This window comes from Pristiophorus japonicus, chromosome 16 (assembly GCF_044704955.1).
Source record: "Pristiophorus japonicus isolate sPriJap1 chromosome 16, sPriJap1.hap1, whole genome shotgun sequence".
In the NCBI taxonomy this organism is placed as follows: Eukaryota; Metazoa; Chordata; class Chondrichthyes; family Pristiophoridae; genus Pristiophorus; species Pristiophorus japonicus.
This window is the reverse complement of record NC_091992.1, coordinates 99,538,062-99,560,277: the sequence shown is the minus strand read 5'-3', so window position 1 is coordinate 99,560,277 and position 22,216 is coordinate 99,538,062. Positions and strand designations below refer to the sequence as shown.

Below are 22,216 nucleotides of genomic sequence, written 5' to 3'. Positions count from 1 at the left end.
ATGAGGACTAATATGGAAAGACAGTATACTAATTTGAAAAGTGTAAATGAGCAGAGAGATCTTGGTGTCCATATACACAAATCTTTAAAGTTGGCTAGGCAAGTTGATAAGGCAGTTAAAAAAGCTTTGGGCTACTTGGGTTTATAAATAAAGGCATAGCATATAAAAGCAAAGAGATCATGCCAGAACTGTATACATCACTGGTTAGGCCTCAGCTGGATTATTGTGGGCAATTCTGGGCATCAGGCTGTAGGAAAGATGTAAAGACTTTAGAAAGGGTGCAGAGGAGGTTTACCAGGATGTTGCAAGGGATGAGGAACTTCAGTTATGAGGAGAGGGTGGAAAAGTTAGGACTATTCTCCTTGGAACAGTGAACGTTAAGAAGTGACCTAATAGAGGTTTTCAAGATGATGAGAAGTTTTGATAGAGTAGATAGAACAAAACTATTCCCTCTGGCGAGTGGGTCAATAACCAGTGGTCATAGATTTAAAATCATTGGCAAAAGAGGGGACATGAGGAGAATTTTTTTTCACTCGGGGAGTTATCGGGATCTAGAACGCTCTTTCTGAAAAGGTGGTGGAAGTTGATTCCATAAATAATTTTAAAAGGGAGTTGGGCAGGTGCTTGAGGATGAGAAATTTACAGGGTTACGGACAAAAGATGGGGGTGTGGGATTAAGCATGACTGCTCTTTCAACGAGGCAGCACATGCACGATGGGCTGAATGGCCACCTGCTGTGCAGTAAGTTTCTATGATCCTCGATGGACATCCTCGCCAAGATTTCCAGAGCTTCTACCACATACGGACTAAGGAATTTCAAGTATACAGGCCTGTTAAATTTTGTTCGATAATCGCACTTGTGAAGTGCCTTGGGACCTTTTACTACGTTAAATGCGCCATATAAATGCTAAATGTTTTTGCTGCCTGTCACTCTTCTCTCTCCATTGGTAGATACTGTCTTCTGCTTCAAAATCGGTATAAAAAGTAAGACATAGCTATTGTTACCATGACATGCAGTAATACAATAGTGCCAGCTTAAAGCTCTTTATAGGTATGATGACAAGTGCATACAGCAGGCATGGGAGGCTTCACGTGTTCAAACCAGATGCAAGAATGGGAGTGAATGAACATGTCTAGCAATGGTCCAGGAATACAGTGAAGGAATGAATCAGGGTTAGGAAAACCAGGAGCAATTCCAACCGAGGAGTAGAGGAAGAGTAGTGTACAACTGAGACCAGAGAAGAAGCTGAATTCTGCCAAGTGACTAACAGCAGGAGGAGATGTTGAATCCATGAGAGCAGAATGGGAACCCAGGTAACTGAGAATGAGGCATAAACTAGGAGATTGTGGAGGAGTGAGGAGATTGGCGAGCACCAAAAGTGTGCAAAGAAAGCCAGTGAATTGGGAGTAGCAAAGGTGTACCTAAGCAATAGTCCAGAAGCTGAAGCAGTGGTGCAATGAATTTTTATTTTCCTTTCCCCTTTCTTTTCTCACTTTCTTTCTCTATGTATAGATTGGCGAATAGAGGAATTGGTTCAAATGGCCATTTCTTGTTCCTTATTTTATTGGCCCGAAAATTGCGGTCTGAGGCTTCCTGCGGGCAGACGCCTCCAACTGAAATTTTTTTTCCAAAAGTACGTGGTAGTCCCGGAATAATACAGATTTGTGGTCTGAGGCCAAGACTCGCAGCCCAACATATGAGCTCATGCATCCCAGGAATGTAAGCACAACCTGGGATCACATGGGCCTGGACCACCAATCACAATGTAATATTCTCATTGATAATGATGGGTGCTCCGTTTGTACACACTGCCATTACTATCAATAAGAATACCCTCCAACCACAGAAACACAACACAATATATTTTTAAAAACGCCTCACATATTTAAAATTAATTGAAATTGAATTTAATTGTTTTATAAAAAAATATATTATTTGAAATGTTTTAATAGGGTTAAAAATAAATTTACCTTAATGGGCATAGTTTTTAATATAAAATTTAGTGATAAAATTAAATTTTTCTATGTTTTAAAACTCTTACGCTGGTAAAAGTAGGCTATACACCTGCTTTTACCAGGCATAAGAGTTTGTAGGACATGCGTTGGGCAAATAGCTCAAATATCTGCCCCGCGAATGTCCTTCTCCTAGGGATGCGTGTGCTCTGTCAAAAGGCATTTTGACGGATCGCAAAAGCCGGTTCTTGGAACATGCACATCAGGCACCGGGAACAGGCATTTGCGAGATCTCTTCGGGTGCGTGCGAAGAGGCCGCAATTTTTGGGCCATTATTAATATCAATATGATATACTTACCAACTTACCTAACTCATTTTCTCTTTAAACTTTGTTCACAAAGCTGTAATTGCTACTCCTCGCATATTTAAACGAATAAAATTTAAATACAAATTTTAAAGATTCTTGAACAGTTCAAAGTCCATTCACATATCTGTAATGAACAGAGTTCAATCTTCCTCTCCTCACTTAGTTCATTGGTCCAGAATGTAACGCTTTGCTTTTATGTCGCAATCTGGCCAGGCTTAGTGAATTTATCTGTAAATAAACCACAATTTAATTATTACTGCAAATGCTATATTATGAGAACTTGGGGGCAGGTTCGGGGGAGGATGAGATTTTGATCATTGAGGAAGTACAGTGGAAATTCTGTTATCCACACTCCAGTTCACACAGGACAAAGTCTTGTGCAGGTCATTTGCCTCTTTGCACAGCTGTTTTAGAAACATAGAAACATAGAAAATAGGTGCAGGAGTAGGCCATTCGGCCCTTCTAGCCTGCACCGCCATTCAATGAGTTCATAGCTGAACATGCAACTTCAGTACCCCATTCCTGCTTTCTCACCATACCCCTTGATTCCCCTAGTAGTAAGGACTTCATCTAACTCCTTTTTGAATATATTTTGGTTATCTGTACTGCATTTGCCTTTATTCCCGTGACTAGGTATTGCTGCACATTGGTGTAAAACCTAATGTTGAGAGCTCTCAATTATATGCCAATTTCCATTATCCGAAGAGTGGATTTCCCTTTATTATGGTGAATTATTTATTATGAACTGTACTTCCGAAATTTAATTTCTAATGTGATGCGCTAGCAGTCGCATACCTAGGTTTGGATATAAGGTTGGCCAAGTCAATCTTCAAATCTGGCTTATAATTGACTGGGATATTAGCCTTGAAAGCTAATTTTCAACTAAATGAAAATGTTGACCAGGATTTTCCTTCCAGCAGCGGTGAACAGTGGGCCAAGATTAACACCGGCCTTTCTGACATCATCACAATCCAAATCAGTCTCTGGTCGGGGTTCATCAGGTATGTATGGCGGGCTCTTAGCAGGATTCCAGCTGCCAACAGAGAGTCCGCACTGTCTGGCTGAACAGATCTGGTGGTACTGCAGTGAAATGTCTGCTGCTGGACCAGAAGAGGTGACTGGGCAACTAAAGCCACAGAAGCACCCCAAAAGATCTGCCCAGTGGCTGCCCTGTGACAAAGTCCAAGGTCGGTAATGTTAGTTAAGTGTGGGCCAGAATTTAGGCCCCTTTGCACTTTTGTGAAGATTGCCCAAAAATGAGGCAGTATTTCCAGCGTGGGCAGTAAAAATGGGTTTTCAGATCGCCAGCTTGTCACCCATTTTCAAAGCCCCTAGTCTCCATTTTAAACATTGGGCATTACCACGAGCGATCTGAAATTGTGGTGAGAGTTAAATCTCTCTGACCTTCTGCCATAAAGTGTCGCCATCCTTAGCAACGGCATGGCAATGCCCGTTTCCCATGATTCAGGAGGTCAGGGGTCATCATTACATGCGCAGAAGAGGCGATAGAGAGAGAGGGAGCAGAGAGGGACTGAAAGCGTGTGTGGGTGTGGTGTGTGCTTGTTTGGCTGTTGTGGGAGTGCACGAGGAGCTTCACCAGCAGCAAAAAGCCTACTAAGCACCAAGAACATAGTTGGCGCTGAGTTTCTGTCCAACAAATAATATATAACATGGAAGGGATGCAAGAGGCCCTGCAGTTGTTAGCCAGGAACACTGGTGGCAGAAGGCTCCCAGTGGTCCCGGAGCACGGCACTGCACCCCAAGGTGCCGCACCCCCATTGCCAACCACACGAGAGCCAGCAGCAACATCTTGCTTCTGGCTGGGAGCACGTTCCCACCTTGGGACCGTACTCTCCCGTATCCGTCCAAGCAGCGGTTCTGCCATCATCCCCGCCATCATCCCCACCCCCACCCCCTCAGCATCAGCCTGATTGTGTGGCCCAAGGTCAGTGTCCTCCTCCTCTTCCTCTCTCTCTCCTGAGGTGGACCATAACACCCTTCTGGAAATTCTTGTCCCCTCCTGATAGCCAAGTTGTGCAGCATGAAGCATACCACCACGAATTGAGCTACCTGCTCAGGGTGGTATTGGAGCTCACCTCCTAAGTGGTCCAGGCATCTAAAGCGCTGCTTAAGCACTCCAGTGCTTTTCTCGACGATATTGCGAGTGGCTCTCATTGTATCACTTCTCGGCTTCGGTGTGCATGTCACGCAGGGGGGTCATCAGCCAGGTGGCGAGGCCATATCCTTTGTCCAGCATTGACCTTGTGGCTGATTGTTAAACAAATCAGATACAGTGCTCTCACGCAGGATGTGAGCATCATGGATGCTGCTCGGAAATTTAGCATTCACTGCCATAATAATTTGCTGGTGGTTGACAAAGAGTTGCACATTCAGGGAATGGAATCCCTTGTGGTTCCTGAAAACCTCTGCATCCTGAAAAGGTGCCTGCATCACGATATATGTACAGTCTATTGCTCCCTGTACCTTGGGCAAGTTTGCAATTCGGTAGAATCCTAGAGCCCTCTCAGTCTGAGCCTCCCTGGTCATAAGGAAGCTGATAAAGTCCATACAGGGCTTCAGTGACCTGTCGAATGCAGCGATGTGTGGCATGCTGAGATATACCACAAATGTCGCCAGCTGAGGCCTGAAAAAAAACCAATGCGTAGAACGACAGTGCCGTGGTGATTTTGACCTTGATGGACAGTGCGGTTTTGATGGTGCTGGCAGGCTGCAGATCTCCCCTGATGAGCTGGCATATCTCACTGATTGTGGAAGCACAGTCTCCGAAGGTGGTGTCGGACAAGTTGAGGTAAGACTGCTTCTCCCTGTACTTGCGGGGGGTGTAACGTTTGGTGGTCCTCCTCAGTCTGTCACGTCTTACATTGGGCACATGATGCTGTCGAGCGTACCTTCTGCCATCTCGAGTTTGCAGCATGTAATTGGTCATCAAGAGAGGGCGAGAAAGCCCTTTTGCAATAGCTATCTGTTTTCCATCGATTGTTCACAAAGAATGAATGTCCCCACTAAGACACCTATAAATTCCAATCGTCCACAGTATGATCAGGTGTTTGTCCAGATGTTCACATCACCTCCAAAGACCTCCAGAATACATCCGACCTCCCACGAGGTTGAAGTAGAGCAGTCTTTTAAATGATGCGACATGTGATTTAGAACATTGCATCCATACCGCTGAGAGTAGTTCCGGTTAGTTCCACTTTTTCCCAGCCGTTTTATCGATGAGCGATATTGTGGGCAAGATGTGTGCAAGGTGCCGAAAGTAAGGATGAACAATATACTGGCCGTTAGTTTCGGCAAATGTGATCTTTGCGACAAAAAACAGTGGCCAGGTGGTATTATTAAATCTCGGCGTGAATTACGTGCCGAAAGTAATGCTGGCCGATATTATGGGCATTGGGATCACCCATTCTGATGATTGTGGGCGGGCGGTATTATTTTTATCGGCTTTACGCACATGCGGAAACTAACGCTCGGTGATAAGTGACCGAGAAATGGGTGTCAGTTTCCTTTTGTGGCTAAATGGGCAATATCTGGGCGTTACATGTCATTTCGGTGTTAAAATGAATGTTAAGTGGGCGTTATGCATGCAAAAATTATGGAAAATCTAGCCCTATGTCCCTTCATGGGGGAAATCTCTGGGCCATAACAGCCGCTGCCCAAAATTACTGCCAATTTCCATATGCCAGCCCTGGGAAGTGGTGGCAACATTGGCAGATAGAATTAATAATTTGGCAGAAACCAAGGCCCCACCACTACTTAACAATGGCAGTCCAGCAGCAGTATCAGCGGCGATGGGGGAAGAGAAATGCAAGTTGGGTGGTGACCTGCCTGAATATTCCGTCATTGTCCACTGTTACCTTGCCTACTTTTGGCCAGAGTCACAGAGAAGCATCCGGACCATTATCTTTAAGGAAAAAAGTAGGATGAAAAGAGCTCGAATAGATATAAAAGAGCTAGAAAAGGCCTGTTGAAATTAAAATTAATGTTGAGATTCATAGAGGAAAACGGCTAAACGCAAGTAAGGTACTTGGGTTTATGTAAAATTGTGTTTTCGACGTTTAATTTAGTATTTTATGATTGAGAGGAAAAATTGTTATTTCGATGTCACAGTTGTTGAATTACTGTAAAATTCACGATTATTTCAATCTGTCAGCGTGTGAAGTGAAAACAATCAAAACTGGTTGGCACAGGAGGACAAGAGTCTCTGTTGAACCTGCTGCCAATCTAGTAACATTTCTTGGCAATGTCTAATGTTTCTCCAGAGCTACACGAAGTATCGCCGTTGCAGTGAACTTATTTTTTCATACACTTCTGCACAAACCACATGTGGTACCTTTTGTTTCCACTTCCCCACCCTCAGCTTCCTGTGCTGTGTGTTGAAGACTGTACAGTTGTGCCCGTATGGTACATTGTATCCTAGCTAGGATATTTCACTGTAAAAACTTGGCGATTTTAGCCACAACAAAAGATAAGTGGTTGTATGCTTGTTATCATTTTCTATGCATGTGTTATAGTCCATTGTTGCAAGGAGCCATTCATATAAAAAAATGGTATTGACTAGTAAACATATGGGTTTAACAGCTCGAGCTGCTTTGGAGCAGTTTACAAATATTCTGACGCTATAAAAATGTATCTTGTTTATTTTGTAGGCTGCAAATGGAGACAAAAGGAACCCAAATGTAGATGTCATCAGGATGTACAATCAATAGAATAATTAGGAAATCCAAGCATTTGTCCCATTCAGTAACTTATATGTTGCCATTCGATCCCATTGAAGACACTAAGCAACATTTCTATAATGGAGCCAAAAGGTATGTTCTAATGAAGTTATGTTGAGACTTATCACGTTTATAGCATCATAGAAGGAGGCCATTCGGCGCATCGTGTGTTTGTCGATCGAAAAAAAGTTTCCCAGCCTAATTCCACCTTCCAGCACTAGGTCTATAGCCCTGTAGGTCACAGCTCTTTAAGTGCACATCCAAGTACTTTTTAAATGAGATGAGAATTTCTGCCTCAATACCACCCTTTCAGGCAGTGAGTTCCAGACCCTCTGGGTAAAAACATTTTTCCTAATCTTTCTACCAACTACTTTAAATCTATGCCCCCTGGTTATTGAGTGCTCTGCTGAGGAAAATAGGTCCTTCCTGTCCATTCTATCTAGGCCCCTCATAATTTTATACACCTCAATTAAATCTCCCCACAACCTCCTTTGTGCCAAAGAAAACAACCCCAGCCTATCTAATCTTTCCTCATAGCTAAAACATTTCCAGTCCTGGCAACATGCTTGTAAATGCCCTCTGCACCCTTTCTAGTCCAATCACATCCTTCCTGTAATGTGGTGATTAGACTGCACGTAGTACTCAAGCTGTGGCTTAACTAGTGTTATTTGCAGTTCTAGCATAATTTCCATGTTCTTATAGTCTATGCCTCAGCTTAAAAAAAACCATCTATATGCTTTTTTAACTACCTTATCCACCTGTCCTGCTACCTTTAAGAATTTGTGGACATGCACTCCAAGGTCCCTCTGTTCCTCCACGTCCCTCAGTTAACTCCCATTTATTGTGCATTCCCTTGCCTTGTTGCCCCTCCCCAAATGCACTACCTCACATTTTTCCGTTGAATTCCATTTTCCATTTTTCTGCCCAACTGATCAGTTCATCGATATATTCCTGCAGTTTAAAGCTTTCCTCCTCACTGTTAACCAACCACAAAGCCAACTTTTGTATCATCTGCAAATTTCTTTATCATGGCCCCTATATTTAAGTCTAAATCATTAATATATACTACAAAAAGCAAGGGACCGAGTACTGAGCCCTGTGGAACACCACTGGAAACAGCCTTCCAGTCGCAAAAAAACCCGGCAACCATTACCCTTTGCTTCCTGCCATGGAGCCAATTTTGGATCCAATTTGCCACTCTCCCTTGAATCCCATGGGCTTTTACTTTTTTGATCAGCCTACCACATGGGACCTTGTCAAAAACATTGCTAAAATCCATGTAGACTACATCAAATGCACTGCCTTCATCGACCCTTCTTGTTACCTCCTCAAAAAATTCAATCAAGTTAGTCAGACACTTAACAAATCCATGCTGACTGTCTTTGATTAAACTGTCTTTCTAAATGAAGGTTTATACTGTCCCTCAGAATTGATTCCAATAATTTGTCCACCACCGAGGTTAAACTAATTGGCCTGTAATTACTCGGTATATCCCATCCTCCCTTTTTAAACAATGGTACAGGTATTAGCAGTTCTCCAAGCCTCTGGCACCACTCCAGTAGCCAGGGAAGTTTGGAAAATGATGGTCAGAGCCTTTGCAATTTCCTTCCTTGCCTCTTTTAATAGCCTAGGATATATTTCATCCGGTCCTGGCGATTTATTTACTTTCAAAGATGCTAAACTCCTTAATACTTCCTCTCTCACTATATTTATCCCATACAATGTTTAATTTTAATCATACGGTCAGTTTCTCAAATTCTATGAATTCCTTTCGTAGTTATAGAAGCCCAAGTTCCCTGATTGTCTCAATTTGAAAATGCTGATAAAATTGGGGCTCTGACAATTGATTATTGACTCCTAGCTGGGTGAAAGGTAACAAAAATCAGAGAGTGAGGGGTGTGGGTTATATTGGAATGTTACTATGAGGGATCTGGTGTACATTAAGGGAATTTTTACTGTAAGGGCTGCGGGTTATCTCAGAGAGTATTACTGTGAGGAGTATGGTGTATACCAGGGGAGTGATACTGTGAAGGGTGTAAGTAATTCAGAGTGTTACTGTGAAGTGTGTGGTGTTTGTCAGGGGAGTGTTATTGTGAGTCGGGTGGGCTTTATCAGTAGTGTAATGGGTGTGGGGCATATTAGAGTGTTTATACTTGAGGGGAAGTGTTACTGTGAAGAGTATGGGTTGTAAAACGAGAAGGCTGTTAAAAAGGCATATAGGAACCATGGCTTTATAAATGGAAGCATAGAGTACAAAAGCAAAGAAGTTATGCTAAACCTTTATAAAACATTTGTTAGGCCCCAGCTAGGAAAGATGTCAAGGCATTAGAGAGGCTGCAGAGGAGATTGGCTAGAATGGTACCAAGGATACAGGACTCCAGTTATATGGGGCGACTAGAAAAGCTGGGATTGTTCTTCTTGGAGCAGAGAAGGACATGTATTTGAATAGTGCTAATTTGCATTGTTATAGGGAAATAGCTGGGGTAAAGGACTAAATTGGATAACTCTTTCAAAGAGCCGGCACAGGCACGACAAGCTGAATCGCCCTCTTTTGTGCTGTAAGATTCTATAAGGTTAAGGGGTGATTTGATAGAGGTGTTCAAAATTAAAAAGGGTTTTGATAGATTAAATAAGGAGAAACTGTTTCTAGTGGCAGTCGGTTCAGTAACCAAAAGACACAGGTTTAAGGTCATTGGCAAATGAACCAAAGGTGACATGAGGAAAAGAATGGACGCAGCAAGTTGTTAAGATCTAGAATGCACAGTCTGAAAGGGTGGTGGAAACAACTTCAATAGTAACTTTCAAAAGGGAATTGGATAAATACTTGAAGGCGAAAATTTTGCAAGGCTATGGGGAGGAGCAGGGGAGTGGGACTAATTGGATAGCTTTTTCTGAAGAACTGGCATAGGCACAAGGGACCAAATGGCCACCTCCTCTGTTATATCATTCAATGAGTCTAGTGACTGAATTTTCGGCTTTGCTCATTTCGGAGCGGTAATGGCGGTGGGTCGGTTCTGATAGTGCCCGGGAACTGTTTGTGCCTCAGTCAGCAAAGTTGGGCAGCTGGGCCCTGAGTGTGGAGCGGAGCGCTAAGGGAGGCGTTGCACACCTCTCTTAGGGCGGCTAGGCCGGCTGAGCAACTGAAAATTCCAAGCTAAACAGCCGGCCTTGGAGAGCTCTGAGAGAGGCCTGGGGAGAAAAACAAAAGCTGACAATAAAACACCAAAAACATTCCCAATAATTAACTCACGCCACCACAACATAAATCACAAAAAAAAAACAATCACACTTGCCCGAGGTGGACATCCCTTACCTCACTGCAGCCGCTACAACTCGGACCGCCCACTTTCACAGGCGATCCCAGCATGGTGCTCTACGGATCGGGCTGGAGCCAGAAATCTAGCTGGTGTCGCAACCAGGGGCTTTGCACGCCGGCTCGCCTCTTCCGGGCAATAATGTTCCACGTCTCGCTGAAACCTGCTCCAAAAACCCCGGCAGGGCACTGGAAGCTGGACACCCGCCCTGAAGAGCTCACCGCCGCCCCTCTGGCCAAAAACCGAGTCAGGCAGCAGCGGGAAATCCAGCCCAATATGTTTGAGAGAGGTATATCAAGAAATTTGACGGTTAAAGAGAGTTTAACAGCACTGCTTGATTTATTTTCAGAGGAGCGGAAGGAAATTAGTGTTCCTAAAGTAGAGGATCAATGGGTGGGATGGAGTCAATGATGTTTTCCTATTCTGGATTTCTTTATGTTATGAAATTATTTTCACTGACGCTTGTTTGTTGCAGTGAGGACTCCAGTAAACAACACTGGTGCAGAGTGGGAGAAAATAGGTGCAGGAGACACAAGGGTGTTACAGGAGTACTGCACAAGTAAGTGACATGAGCACTTCAATTCTTAGGTAGGTGTTAGCAAAAAAATCTACATTGTCAGACACAGTCTCGCTGCCTTTACAGAGTGGCCCAAAACCAAAGCGATAGAGATGCAATTACACGTACAGAAATCTCCCTGAGGGAGAGGGATTGCGAGATACCAGTCAGTGTACAACTATCTCCCTGAGGGAGGGGCACTGAGAGATACCAGTCAGTGTACAGATATCTCCCTGAGGGAGGGGCACTGAGAGATACCAGTCAGTGTACAGATATCTCCCTGAGGGAGAGGGATTGAGAGATACCAGTCAGTGTACAGATATCTCCCTGAGAGAGGGGCATTGAGAGATACCAGTTAGTGTACAGATATCTCCCTGAGGGAGAGGGACTGAGAGATACCAGTCAGTGTACAGAAATCTCCGAGGGAGAGGGACTGAGAGATACCAGTCAGTGTTCCGATATCTCCCTGAGGGAGAGGGACTGAGAGATACCAGTCAGTGTACAGATATCTCCCTGAGGGAGAGGGACTGAGAGATGCCAGTCAGTGTACAAATATCTCCCTGAGGGAGGGGCACTGAGAGATACCAGTCAGTGCACAGATATGAAGGAATGGGCCAGAGTAAATAAAAGCAGACTGTTTCCAGTGATTGAAGGGTCTAGAACAAGAGGACATAAATATAAATGGATGCTATTTGGAATGGAGAGAAATAAAAAATGTTTTGCTCAGCGAGCTTTGGATTGCACAACCAGAGTTAGTGATTAAAGCAGAGATCATGTCAGTATTTAAGAAAAGGATACAGAGATGGTTCAAGGAAAGAAGAAAAGGGATATGGGAACAGGCCAGGCACATTGTATTACAATTACTGCTCGTGTGGAAGATGAACACCACTATAGACTGGTTGGGTCAAATGGGCTGTTTGGAATTCTATGTAGAAACACACTTATCTCTAAGTTATCTGGACTATCGATGCCTTTCACTTCACATTGTTGTGGGACCTGTTATTGCGAACAACTTGTGAATCCTTTCATCTGGAATGGCAAGCTGCCCTCATTGTTATTTTTGACAGCGGGTTTTTGACCGCCCCCACATGCCTTTCCCCCAGACGTGTTTGTTATCGCAGAGCCGATCCGACCGGTAGCAGCAGGTGACCTGATTGAAATCATTATCAGGTAGTTTACAGGAACTCAAGAGCATTTTTTCACCTACTTTTTAAATTTCCCTGCAAGGCCATGGGATTCGCATAGCTCAGGAACCACGTCTGCCAACCTGAAGCAGGGGTTCAGTGGCCATTGCTCTAGTTGATTACTTGACAACATAAAATGTACAGTAAAAGCCCCCACCTGACAGATGATCACTCTCCTCAAGCAGAAGCTGTTGCTCCGTCCATTTCCAGCACAGATTTTGCAGGCCGCAAGTCTTTCCAGCAGTTTCCATCCCGTCTCACCTTATTGGAAGAACTTTCTCACCATTGACAGAATACTTTTGTCAGCATGGGTGCCGTTTATACTATCTCACCTTGGTCCTTAGAATCGGACCACGATGAGCCCCAACACCTGCAGCACCAGGCAAAGCAGCAACACCAACAACAACACCAACCTTCTCTGTAATCACCTGATGCTGCACAGGACACAGGGCATCAGCACCCGAGCACATTGTGTCCGGGAGACCAGGGGTGGTCTCATTGTGGCCAGATTTACTTAACTTTATGCTGTACACCCATATGGCTGTCACATTATGCGTCAGGTTGGCACCACCCCATACCAACGCCATAAAGCATCCCTACAATGACCAAGCCATTCCTTTCACACTCATCACCATTGTGGGGGCTACCGTTATATCTCACCATTCATTGCAACTCACGAAGCCACTTCTAAAAGTGCACACATATCTGTACAAGAACGCAAAGTGTTCAAAATAAAAGTTTCAATGTTTGACACCACATTAATAGAAACTTTACATAAACATTGGATAAAACATCGAAGTGGCTACCCCTTGTGTGTTGTTAGTTGGTATGATTGTACTAAGATGAGGGCACATGTGAGGGGTGGCTTGTGAGATGAGGGTGTTGGACTGGGTAACATGCTGGGTAGGCTTAATAGGCCCTATTAAGGTAAATTCATTTTCAACAGCGGGATGGAGCAAGCATCGGGGTCACGACCCCCCACAGACATCGCCCGCACAGGACCCGACCTATTTCTTTACTTTAGTTTTACTAATGTTCATAATAGAATTTTGCCCTTCGTTCTTTGTGTATTTTTTAATGCGCTGTCAATCTGTCTCTCTTCTGGCTTTGCTTTTGGTTTCTGTGTTTCTCTTAAGCCCTTCCTCATTCTTTCTCCTGTTCTTCTTTCATTTTCTTCATTTTCTCTCTCTTTTTCTCCCCCCCCCCCCCCCTTACTTTTCCCTCCTAATCTTTATCTTTGATTTTAACTGACCCTCTGCTGCTCCAGGTCCCCTGATGAGCAGAGTGCAACTGCAGTAATAAATTGGCCTATGAGAAAATATTCTCTGCCACTTTCCTATGGCCATTTTCCCATTTCCATGGGGACTGGAAACTCTTAAAATCAGTGTTTGCGATATGTCTCAGTAAAATGCATTTTATTTTGTTTTATTTGTTTAGCTGCAAGCCCTAGTACAGAAGCAAATGCTGAGGCTGATATCCGGCGCAGTGTACAAGCCATTATACGGGAACTGGACCGAGATCACCCAGCATTCCAGTGCAGTCGAGGTAGGGAATCTGTGCTATCAGAGGCAAGATCTGCAAGGTCACTGGTTAAATTAATAGTTAACTATTGCATGGATCAAGTCTCACGTAAGGCTGGTTGAAACATTACTCAGCCATTAGAAAGTGTAACTAATTGCTATAATTAATTAATATTTGGTTGACAGTTTTATGATTATGCCTTTTTTATTTAAGAATAATATGTTTAATATCTACTTTAAATCATAGTTCTATCTGCAGACATGTTTTACAAAATCCCTTAAATGTCCTTTTAAACCCATTGTGTAACTCAATTGTAAATCATGGAATACCAGTCACACATGAAGTAATGGAATTGACGCAATTCACACAACGGAAATTGGGACATTTCTAGAAACGATTTTAAACTCCTGTAAAAATAGAAATACAGTACTTAAATAGTACTCACAGATTACATGCATTCACCAATCCCTTTCAACAGCCTTGATCTTTCAATTTTGATTAAGGCACTATTGGAATACTGTGTGCAATTTTAAATGGCCTACCTTTAAAAAGGCAAGGATCATTGGCAAGCATTTTGAGCAGAGTGACAAGGTTCATGTTCAGGCTTAGGGTCCAAAATGTGTTTACATTGGAGAAAAGAAAATGGGGGCGGGGGGGGGGCGCGGTTGGGGGTTGCGGGCAGCGATCGGGGAAACATTATCCGATTCTTGACACATGGATAATGTAGGTGTAATCGGATTATTTAACTTGTTCTGTGAGCAAACTAAAATGACAGTAGTACAAAAGTAATAAACCTCAAGTACAGCGTCTTATTGCAATTGAAGGTTTATAAAGATGTGTATGGACAGAGCTGATTAATACGATATGGGACGCAATGGTCCCGATATTGACTTGGCCGGTTCCGTGAGTGGGGGCAGGAGGAGAGGAGTTTTGGTCAGGAAACCCAGAAGTCCCGGTTTCCCTGTGTACTTGACAGGTGTGGCTCCCTGTTGGGTGGGGAACATTCTGGAGGAGGCCCCAGCCGCAGGAGCGGGTAGAGTCTACTGCTGCATTAGTGAGGCATGGGCTTGGGTGGGGGGGGTCGCATTCCGGTCTAATCCCTGATCCCGGCGGGCAGGAGGGGGGTGGTCTTTGAATGGGAGAAGGAGTCCATTGGCAGGGAAAAAGGTAAGCTCAGGGAGCCAGGGGAAGAACTCCTGCTCCTCCTGGCCCACAAGCAGTGCTGTCAAGGCACCTTTTCCACCAAGTAGCCTTTACCTCCCTTTGATGATTATCTGTTGGCTTTTCTGAGGCCAGGGAAACCCGGCTGGCTAAACCTAGAAGACAGGCTAAATCTGAGGCACGCAGCCTCATTATAATATTTAAATGTCCAACCCGCCTCCTGGGAGCAGGTTGGCTGCCTGCCCACGCCCCCTCCCCGGCCCCCGCTCCTCCCTCTCCTTCCGTCCTGCCTCCATTAAACCCAGAAGAGAGTGGGTGGTGTTTGTGATTTAAAACATTTTTACATCTCACCTGTCTCCAACCCACCTGTTCTTGGGGGTTAAAATTAAGTTAAATTATGCTGTTGGAATCATTAGTTATGTCATCTGTGGAAAGTTCCTAATCAATGGACTGTAATTCCTCATCCTTATTGTTGAATACTATTATTGAGTTAAAACTATTTAAACTTTCAAACAGTATAAATAAACCTTGCTATTTTCAAAGCCAAATGGAATTTCCTGTGTATTTGCAGAGACTGACGTAATTGGGGCATAAGTCAAATCATTGGTGTAAAAGCTCGAGGCAACTCGGGCGCAAGTGTATTACACATGTAATTATGTTACAGCCAACTTTAACTCACTCTTTTATGGCCGTCTACTGCTCCCTGCCCCCAAGTGCATCTTGGCTCATTATAATGGTTCTGCCCCAGACTATCGAGCCGTGCCTGCGAATTTCCTGCAATTATGCTGGTTCAAAACAGGCATAAAAGTAAGCCCAGAATTTTAGGCACAGCAGGAAACAAAATTATTTTTCTGCTGTTTTATTTCTTTTTTTTTAGCTATTTATGGGCTAGAATTTACATAAAATTCATTACCGCCGGATTGCCGCCCAAAAAACTGCTGAGATTATTAAATTAATGCCGGTGAAAAATTGCACAAAAATAGGAAAAAATTGCACCCGGCCGGAAAAATGGGTCTTACACGCACATTCCCAGCAGAAAACGTGATCCTGGGAAAATTGGGCGGTACTTACTCAAATTTAGTCCGAGGCTGCGGGTTTGGCCCAGGGAGGGGGGAAAACACACACAAAATATTTTTTCCAAAAAATAAAAAAATCAGAAAACATTCTCGTGACTTTTTTCCACTTAATTGCTATAAAATAATTTAAAAAGAATTATAAAAAACACTTTAACTTAGCTTTTTTTGCAGGGCTACTTATCTACCGCCCAGCTCCGGCTGCTTTCTCGTGGGTGTTTTTTTTCTACTCATCTACGGGTCACCGCTGAGCCCAAACTTGGGGGCGGTAGCGTTTTTTTCGGCGATGCATGCCGGCAGTCTGCTCCCCAGCGTTATTTCAAAACTACCGGCGGAACTCTTTGTGGAAATTTGTGGAAATTCTTGCCGGTTGGTTTTCTGCCGAAAATGAGCAGTACCGCCGAAAAACCCGGTGGAAATGGAGTGGAAATTCTAGCCCTGTTTTTACATCATTGAGATCTGTAGTGTATTTTGTGTTTCTTTGAATACATTTTATGTATTAGTATAAACCACATTAAAAAATTGAAAAGCTTTCACGATTTCATGTTCTTAAACAGGCTGTGCCTAATAAGCATGAATGATAGTCACATGGATTGAAACTTTAATTTTCATATTTAAAAAGGGAATATATGGCCTGAGTTCCATGCTTTCCTCGGCCCCCGATTGTTTGCGCTGATCTCCGCTTGTTTACCTCCATTTTTACTTTCCAGCTTTCCGACAGAAAATCGGCGCTACATTCTCGGGTACAAATACATTTATTAGAATTATTGTCAATAATAAAACCACTGTATTTGTTTTATTCGACAGGGATGTTTAGATGGACCTTGCATAAAAAGACTGAACGAGACCCATACAACAACATTTTTCTGGTTAAAATTCTTATTAGTGAACTGGAACTGGTGAGAAACTATTTTAAAGAAAACATGTGATTTTGTGATGATTATGAAGGATTGATAACCCTCTGATGTTCCATGGATATAGATCCTTCAAATGTCTTGCGGCTTTACATATCTCACAGACACCCTACCAGTGCACGGTTGTCATTGAACTTAGTAACAACATTTTGTGAAAATGTTGAGTTTGCAGCTTTTAGTGGCCGTGTACCGTTATCAGACATCACCATAATTGTATATTGTGAATGAGAAATTCTCCCTTGAATTCAAATATTCTTGTGCCTACCAGCTTCAGAAAAACGTTAGTCGTGTCTCTGTTCCTCAAGTCAGCAGGTGCGCGGGGAAAAATGCCCAGTGCCTCCGTGGCTGATCTTGTCCGCTCATAGCTGGTAATCATCTCAATACACTTTGGCTGCTGCTTGAGCATTGGATAAAGATAGTGGCTAAAGGGAAACAAAAGGTTTTAAATTAACAATAGAAGCATAGTGCACATGTGCCAAAACTAGAGGTGGATGTGCAGGGGTCAGTGGTGGCTATGTTAAGGCATTAGGGGCCAGAGGAGATGAAAGCAACGAGTTTAGGCATGTGGAGTCAGGAGTGAAGTCTGCATGCCAGTATAATGACCTAAACTCTGAGTTGGACTATTGTCTGAGGTAAAAATTTGGCCAATCTGGGTCTCTGCGGTGTTGCTGAATTTGTGAATTTTAGTATTTGAACATTGGTCCGATTCAGTAAAATTAGCACGACAATCCAGAGTATGTAAGCCACACCAAAAAAGGATTAAATTGCTGATCTGCATCACAGGAGATATGCTGTGAGAAATGACAACATTAGAGTGTGGAGTAAAAGATTTTCTGTTACTGGAGGGAAAATGTCCTCTCTGTTATTTGTAGCAAAATCATTTGTGCTCTCTTTAATACATATGTTTATGATGTTACTACAAATAGTAAATAGAGGAAATCTCCCCCCCCCCCCCCCCAAGTTCGAGGTTAGTGTACATTTAAGGGGTAGAGTAAAGTTGAGTGCAACTAACCTGTTTGACTCGCGAGAGTGTTAATGTTGATTTTATGTACTGCAATTGTAAAAGCCTTCTGTGCCCCAGCAAGGTCATCCTTCCCTTTGAACACAAAGCTCCCCATCCCATATAGATCTTAATAAATAACTCATAAAAGCTCCATAGTTAATAAAATAGAAAATATTCGCTATATTTATTTATGAATGAACTTATTCTTAAGTAGTATTATGTCTTGACTCACACATTGACTGGAATTGTTTTTAACAGGCGAGGAAAGACAATAAGCACTACATTCTCCCTTTACTGAACACCTTAATGTACGCTATTATTCAGGTGGGTGCACAATTAATGTTGGTGAGTATTTGGTTTGCAGGATAAATGTCGCGTTCTGGATTCTCCAATGTAATTTAGTCAGTTTAGGCAAGCAGAGATAAAGACAGTATTCATCACTTGTGTTTTTCTTTTGATACGTCATTCAAGCAAGTGAGATAAAAGTGCACAAAAAGTTGTTATTTACTCGGACACGGTGGATGTGTTCACAAATTGTGCACCATTTTGCCTGAGCAAGCAAGTGCTATGTGTAGATTCCATTCTAATTAGTACATGTGGCTGGAATCACTTTATAAAAGAAGAAATGGTGCAAGTATAATTTTCACATTCAAAACTGCAAATGGAGGGATGCTATCATTTTCATTATAGATGTAGGAGAAAATTGAACAAACAACAATCCTCCACAAAATTGTTGGCCCGACAAGAAAGTGCTCCTAACCTTGTCAAAATTGTGGGTGCTAATCTCCCATTGTTTTTGTTATTTGAACCAATTTGTTAGATTGATGTGGGTAGATTCTCAAACATTCAATCAAGTCATTGAAAAGAGAAAGTGTGTGTAACATTTGCAGTACTATCCTTACAACTGCAAAGAAATTAAAATGACAACTTTCTAGTTTGTTCGTTTGCTTGCACTGGCGATGTCGGAAGAAAAGGTTTAATTGAGGCATTATACCATTATTCTTCCAGGAAGTATTTTGTTTTAAGGACTAAAGTTACATTAACGTAAAAATGAACTTGCATTTATATAGCACCTTTCACATCCTCAGGAATACCCAAAGTACTTTACAACTAATAAATTACTTTTATAATGTCATTGCTATTGTAATGTAGACAAACATGGCGGCCAATTTGCCGACAGCAATGTTCCAGAAACAGTATTCAGATAATTGACCAGTTCATCTGTTTTTGGCAGTGTTAGTTGAGGGATAAATGGCTAGGACACCACAGGAATCCCTCTGCTCTTCTATGAATAGTGCCACAGGATGTTTTACCTAAGTAGGCAGACAACCTCAGTGACATCTCATCTGAAAGACTGTACCTGCAGTAAAGCACTGAAATGCCGGAGTGCGGCTTAAATTGGGAGTGTGAAGCATATTTTAAGTCCGTAACATCATGGAGGAAACAAGGAAAGCAAAACTCAAAACTTTCACAGAATTCCCAAGTGTATATTACAGCCCTTACATGTCAAAAGCCACAGGAAGGCAGATTATTATCTGAATGGTGACAGATTAGTAAAAGGGGAGGTGCAACGAGACCTGGGTGTCATGGTACATCAGTCATTGAAATTAGGCATGCAGGTACAGCAGGCAGTAAAGAAAGCAAATGGCATGTTGACCTTCACAGCGAGAGGATTTGAGTATAGGAGCAGGGAGGTCTTGCTGCAGTTGTACAGGGCCTTGGTGAGACCACACCTTGAGTATTGTGGGCAGTTCTGGTGTCCTAATCTGATGAAGGACATTATTGCTATTGAGGGAGTGCAGCGAAGGTTCACCAGACTGATTCCTGGGATGGCAGGACTGACATATGAAGAAAGGATGTATCGACTATGCTTATATTCACTGGAATTTAGAAGGATGAGAGGGGATCTCATAGAAGCATATAAAATTCTGACCGGATTAGACAGGTTAGATGCAGGAAGAATGTTCCTGATGTTGGAGAAGTCTAGAACCAGGGGTCACAGTCTAAGGATAAGAGGTAAGCCATCTAGGACCGAGATGAGGAGAAACTTTTTCACCCAGAGAATTGTGAACCTGTGGAATTCTCTATCACAGAAAGTGTTGAGTCCAGTTCGTTGGATATATTCAACGTTGTATATATGTGGCCCTTACGGCTAAAGGGATCATGGGGTTTAGAGCGAAGGCCGGTGTGAGATACTGAAGTTGCATGATCAGCCGTGAAATATTGAATGGTGGTGTAGGTTCGAAGGGCCGAATGGCCTGCTCCTGCACCTACTTTCTATGTTCCTATGTTTCATTTCCTTATAATGCATACTGGATTTTTTTTATCTTCCCAGATTTCCTCACTTGAAGTTTTGCACCTAATGTTTGTATCTTCTGTGACTGCAATTAACTGCCACCATTATGGTTGATGAGTTTGCCAAGTTACTTCTTATCACATAATAAAAGTGAAATGGTGCTTAATTTGTTTTCTAATTAATTCAACATTGTTAAAAATATTCCATTCATCATGAAGCACTTTCCTTTTCAGGCTGCGTATATTCCTGATGATCTTCATGAAAAAGCATATAAATTTTGCAAAGGGCTGCTATCCTTTGCCAAGCCCTACTGCACCATTGGACATGAATATGCGGTTATGTTAAAGGCTGAAAGAAAAGCACCAGGTATGTGGATAAACTCTAAATGCTGAACACAGATCTTTAAATACTGCAGGATGCAGTGTCTGAGGCCCAACCATCTTCAGCTGCTTCATCAATGACCTTCCCTTCATTATACGGTCAGAAGTGGGTATGTTTGCACAGTGTTCAGTCCCATTCACAATCCCTCAGATAATGAAGCAGTCCGTGCCCACATGCAACAAGACCTAGACAACATCTGGGCTTGGGCTGATAAGTGACAAGTAACATTCGCGCCACACAAGTGCCAGACAATGACCATCTCCAACAAGAGAGAATCTAACCACCTCCCCTTAACATTCAGTGGCACCATCAACATCCTGGGGGTCACTATTGATCAGCTGCAAGAGTCAGTCAGAGGCTGGGTATTCTGCAGCAAATGACTCTCCTCCTGACTCCCCAAAGCGTTTCCACCACCTACAAGGCACAAGTCAGGAGTGTGATGGAATACTCTCCACTTGCCTGGATGAGTGCAGCTCCAACAGCATTCAAGAAGCCTGACACCATCCAGGACAAAACAGCCCGCTTGATTGGCACCCCATTCACCACCTTAAACATTCACTCCCTTCACCACCGGTGCACTGTGGCTGCAGTGCATACCATCTACAAGATGCACCACAGCAACTCGCCAAGGCTTCTCCGACAGCACCTCCCAAACTCTCGACCTTTACCATCTAGAAGGACAAGGGCAGCCGGCGCCTGGGAACATCACCATCCCCAAGTTCCCCTCCGTCACATACTATCCCGACTTGGAAATATATCGCCATTCCTTCATCGGCGCTGGGTCAAAATCTTGGAACTCCCTACCTAACAGCACTTTGGGAATATCTTCACCACACAGACTGCAACGGTTCAAGAAGAACATAAGAAATAGGAGTAGTCCACCTGGCCTCTTGAGCCTGCTCTGCCATTTAATAAGATCATGGCTGATTAATCATGGACTCAGCTCCACTTCGCTGCCCGCTCCCCATGCCCTTTATTCCCTTATCGCTCAAAAATCTGTCTATCTCCACCTTAAATATATGCAATGACCCAGCCTCTGGGGCAGAGAATTCCACAGAGGCTCACCAACACCTTCCCAAGGGCAATTAGGGATGGGGAATAAATGCCGGTTTTGCCAGCAATGTCCATATCCCGTGAATGAATACATTTAAAACATTATAATACCTTTTGAATTTATTGCTTCCCTATTAGTGTAGGTGTAACTATTGCCTGGGGGTGTGGCAGGTGGGTCCTCCCCATACTTTTTCAGAAAAGAATTTGTCTCCCCTCCCTCTAAATCCCAGAATTGTTCTGGATGTCTCCTGAAATTCTTCAAACATCGTTGTGCCAAAACCTGTGGTAGAAACTGCTTCCAATAATCTCCACCAGCCAGTCTCCTTATGATCAAAGTAGCTCGAAGGTGACACACCAGGTGATGGAAGTTTGAGACCAAGTCAGCCCCTGTGGCTAACTCAGTTTTCCAATACCTGAATGACACAGCTCCACTGGTGAGGATTGCCCAGCCAGTTTGGGTCATTAATGGAGGGGCAGATGTCTGGAAGGGAATCTTCCCAATTGGCTGTAGATAAACCAGAAAGTCAGTGCTCTAATAGATAGGATGGACCTAGTTAGACAAGCAGCAGGAAGTTTACAGAGCTCTGTTAGCTTGATTAAATACGGCAACGGAACTATACATCTCTATATCTTTATAAAATATGTTTTAAATCAGGGTAACACTAAGTGCCACAATCTAACATGCATGATTACAAATTTTAAT

At 43.1% G+C, this 22,216-nt stretch overlaps 1 protein-coding gene across 3 annotated transcripts in view; it reads left to right on the top strand.

The window, feature by feature from the left end:
* Positions 1-22,216, top strand: part of LOC139226678 (phosphoinositide 3-kinase regulatory subunit 6-like) — a 149,885-nt gene that overhangs the window by 45,806 nt on the left and 81,863 nt on the right. For 2 of the 3 annotated variants that reach the window (XM_070857601.1, XM_070857599.1), the window contains exons 2-7: positions 6,989-7,150; positions 10,847-10,930; positions 13,549-13,656; positions 16,674-16,765; positions 18,042-18,107; positions 20,313-20,445. In XM_070857601.1, coding sequence (XP_070713702.1) covers positions 7,138-7,150; positions 10,847-10,930; positions 13,549-13,656; positions 16,674-16,765; positions 18,042-18,107; positions 20,313-20,445 — 496 coding nt within the window. In that variant the 5' untranslated portion in view covers positions 6,989-7,137. The remainder of the gene's footprint in view (positions 1-6,988; positions 7,151-10,846; positions 10,931-13,548; positions 13,657-16,673; positions 16,766-18,041; positions 18,108-20,312; positions 20,446-22,216) is intronic. The other variant, XM_070857600.1, reaches the window with a different exon arrangement.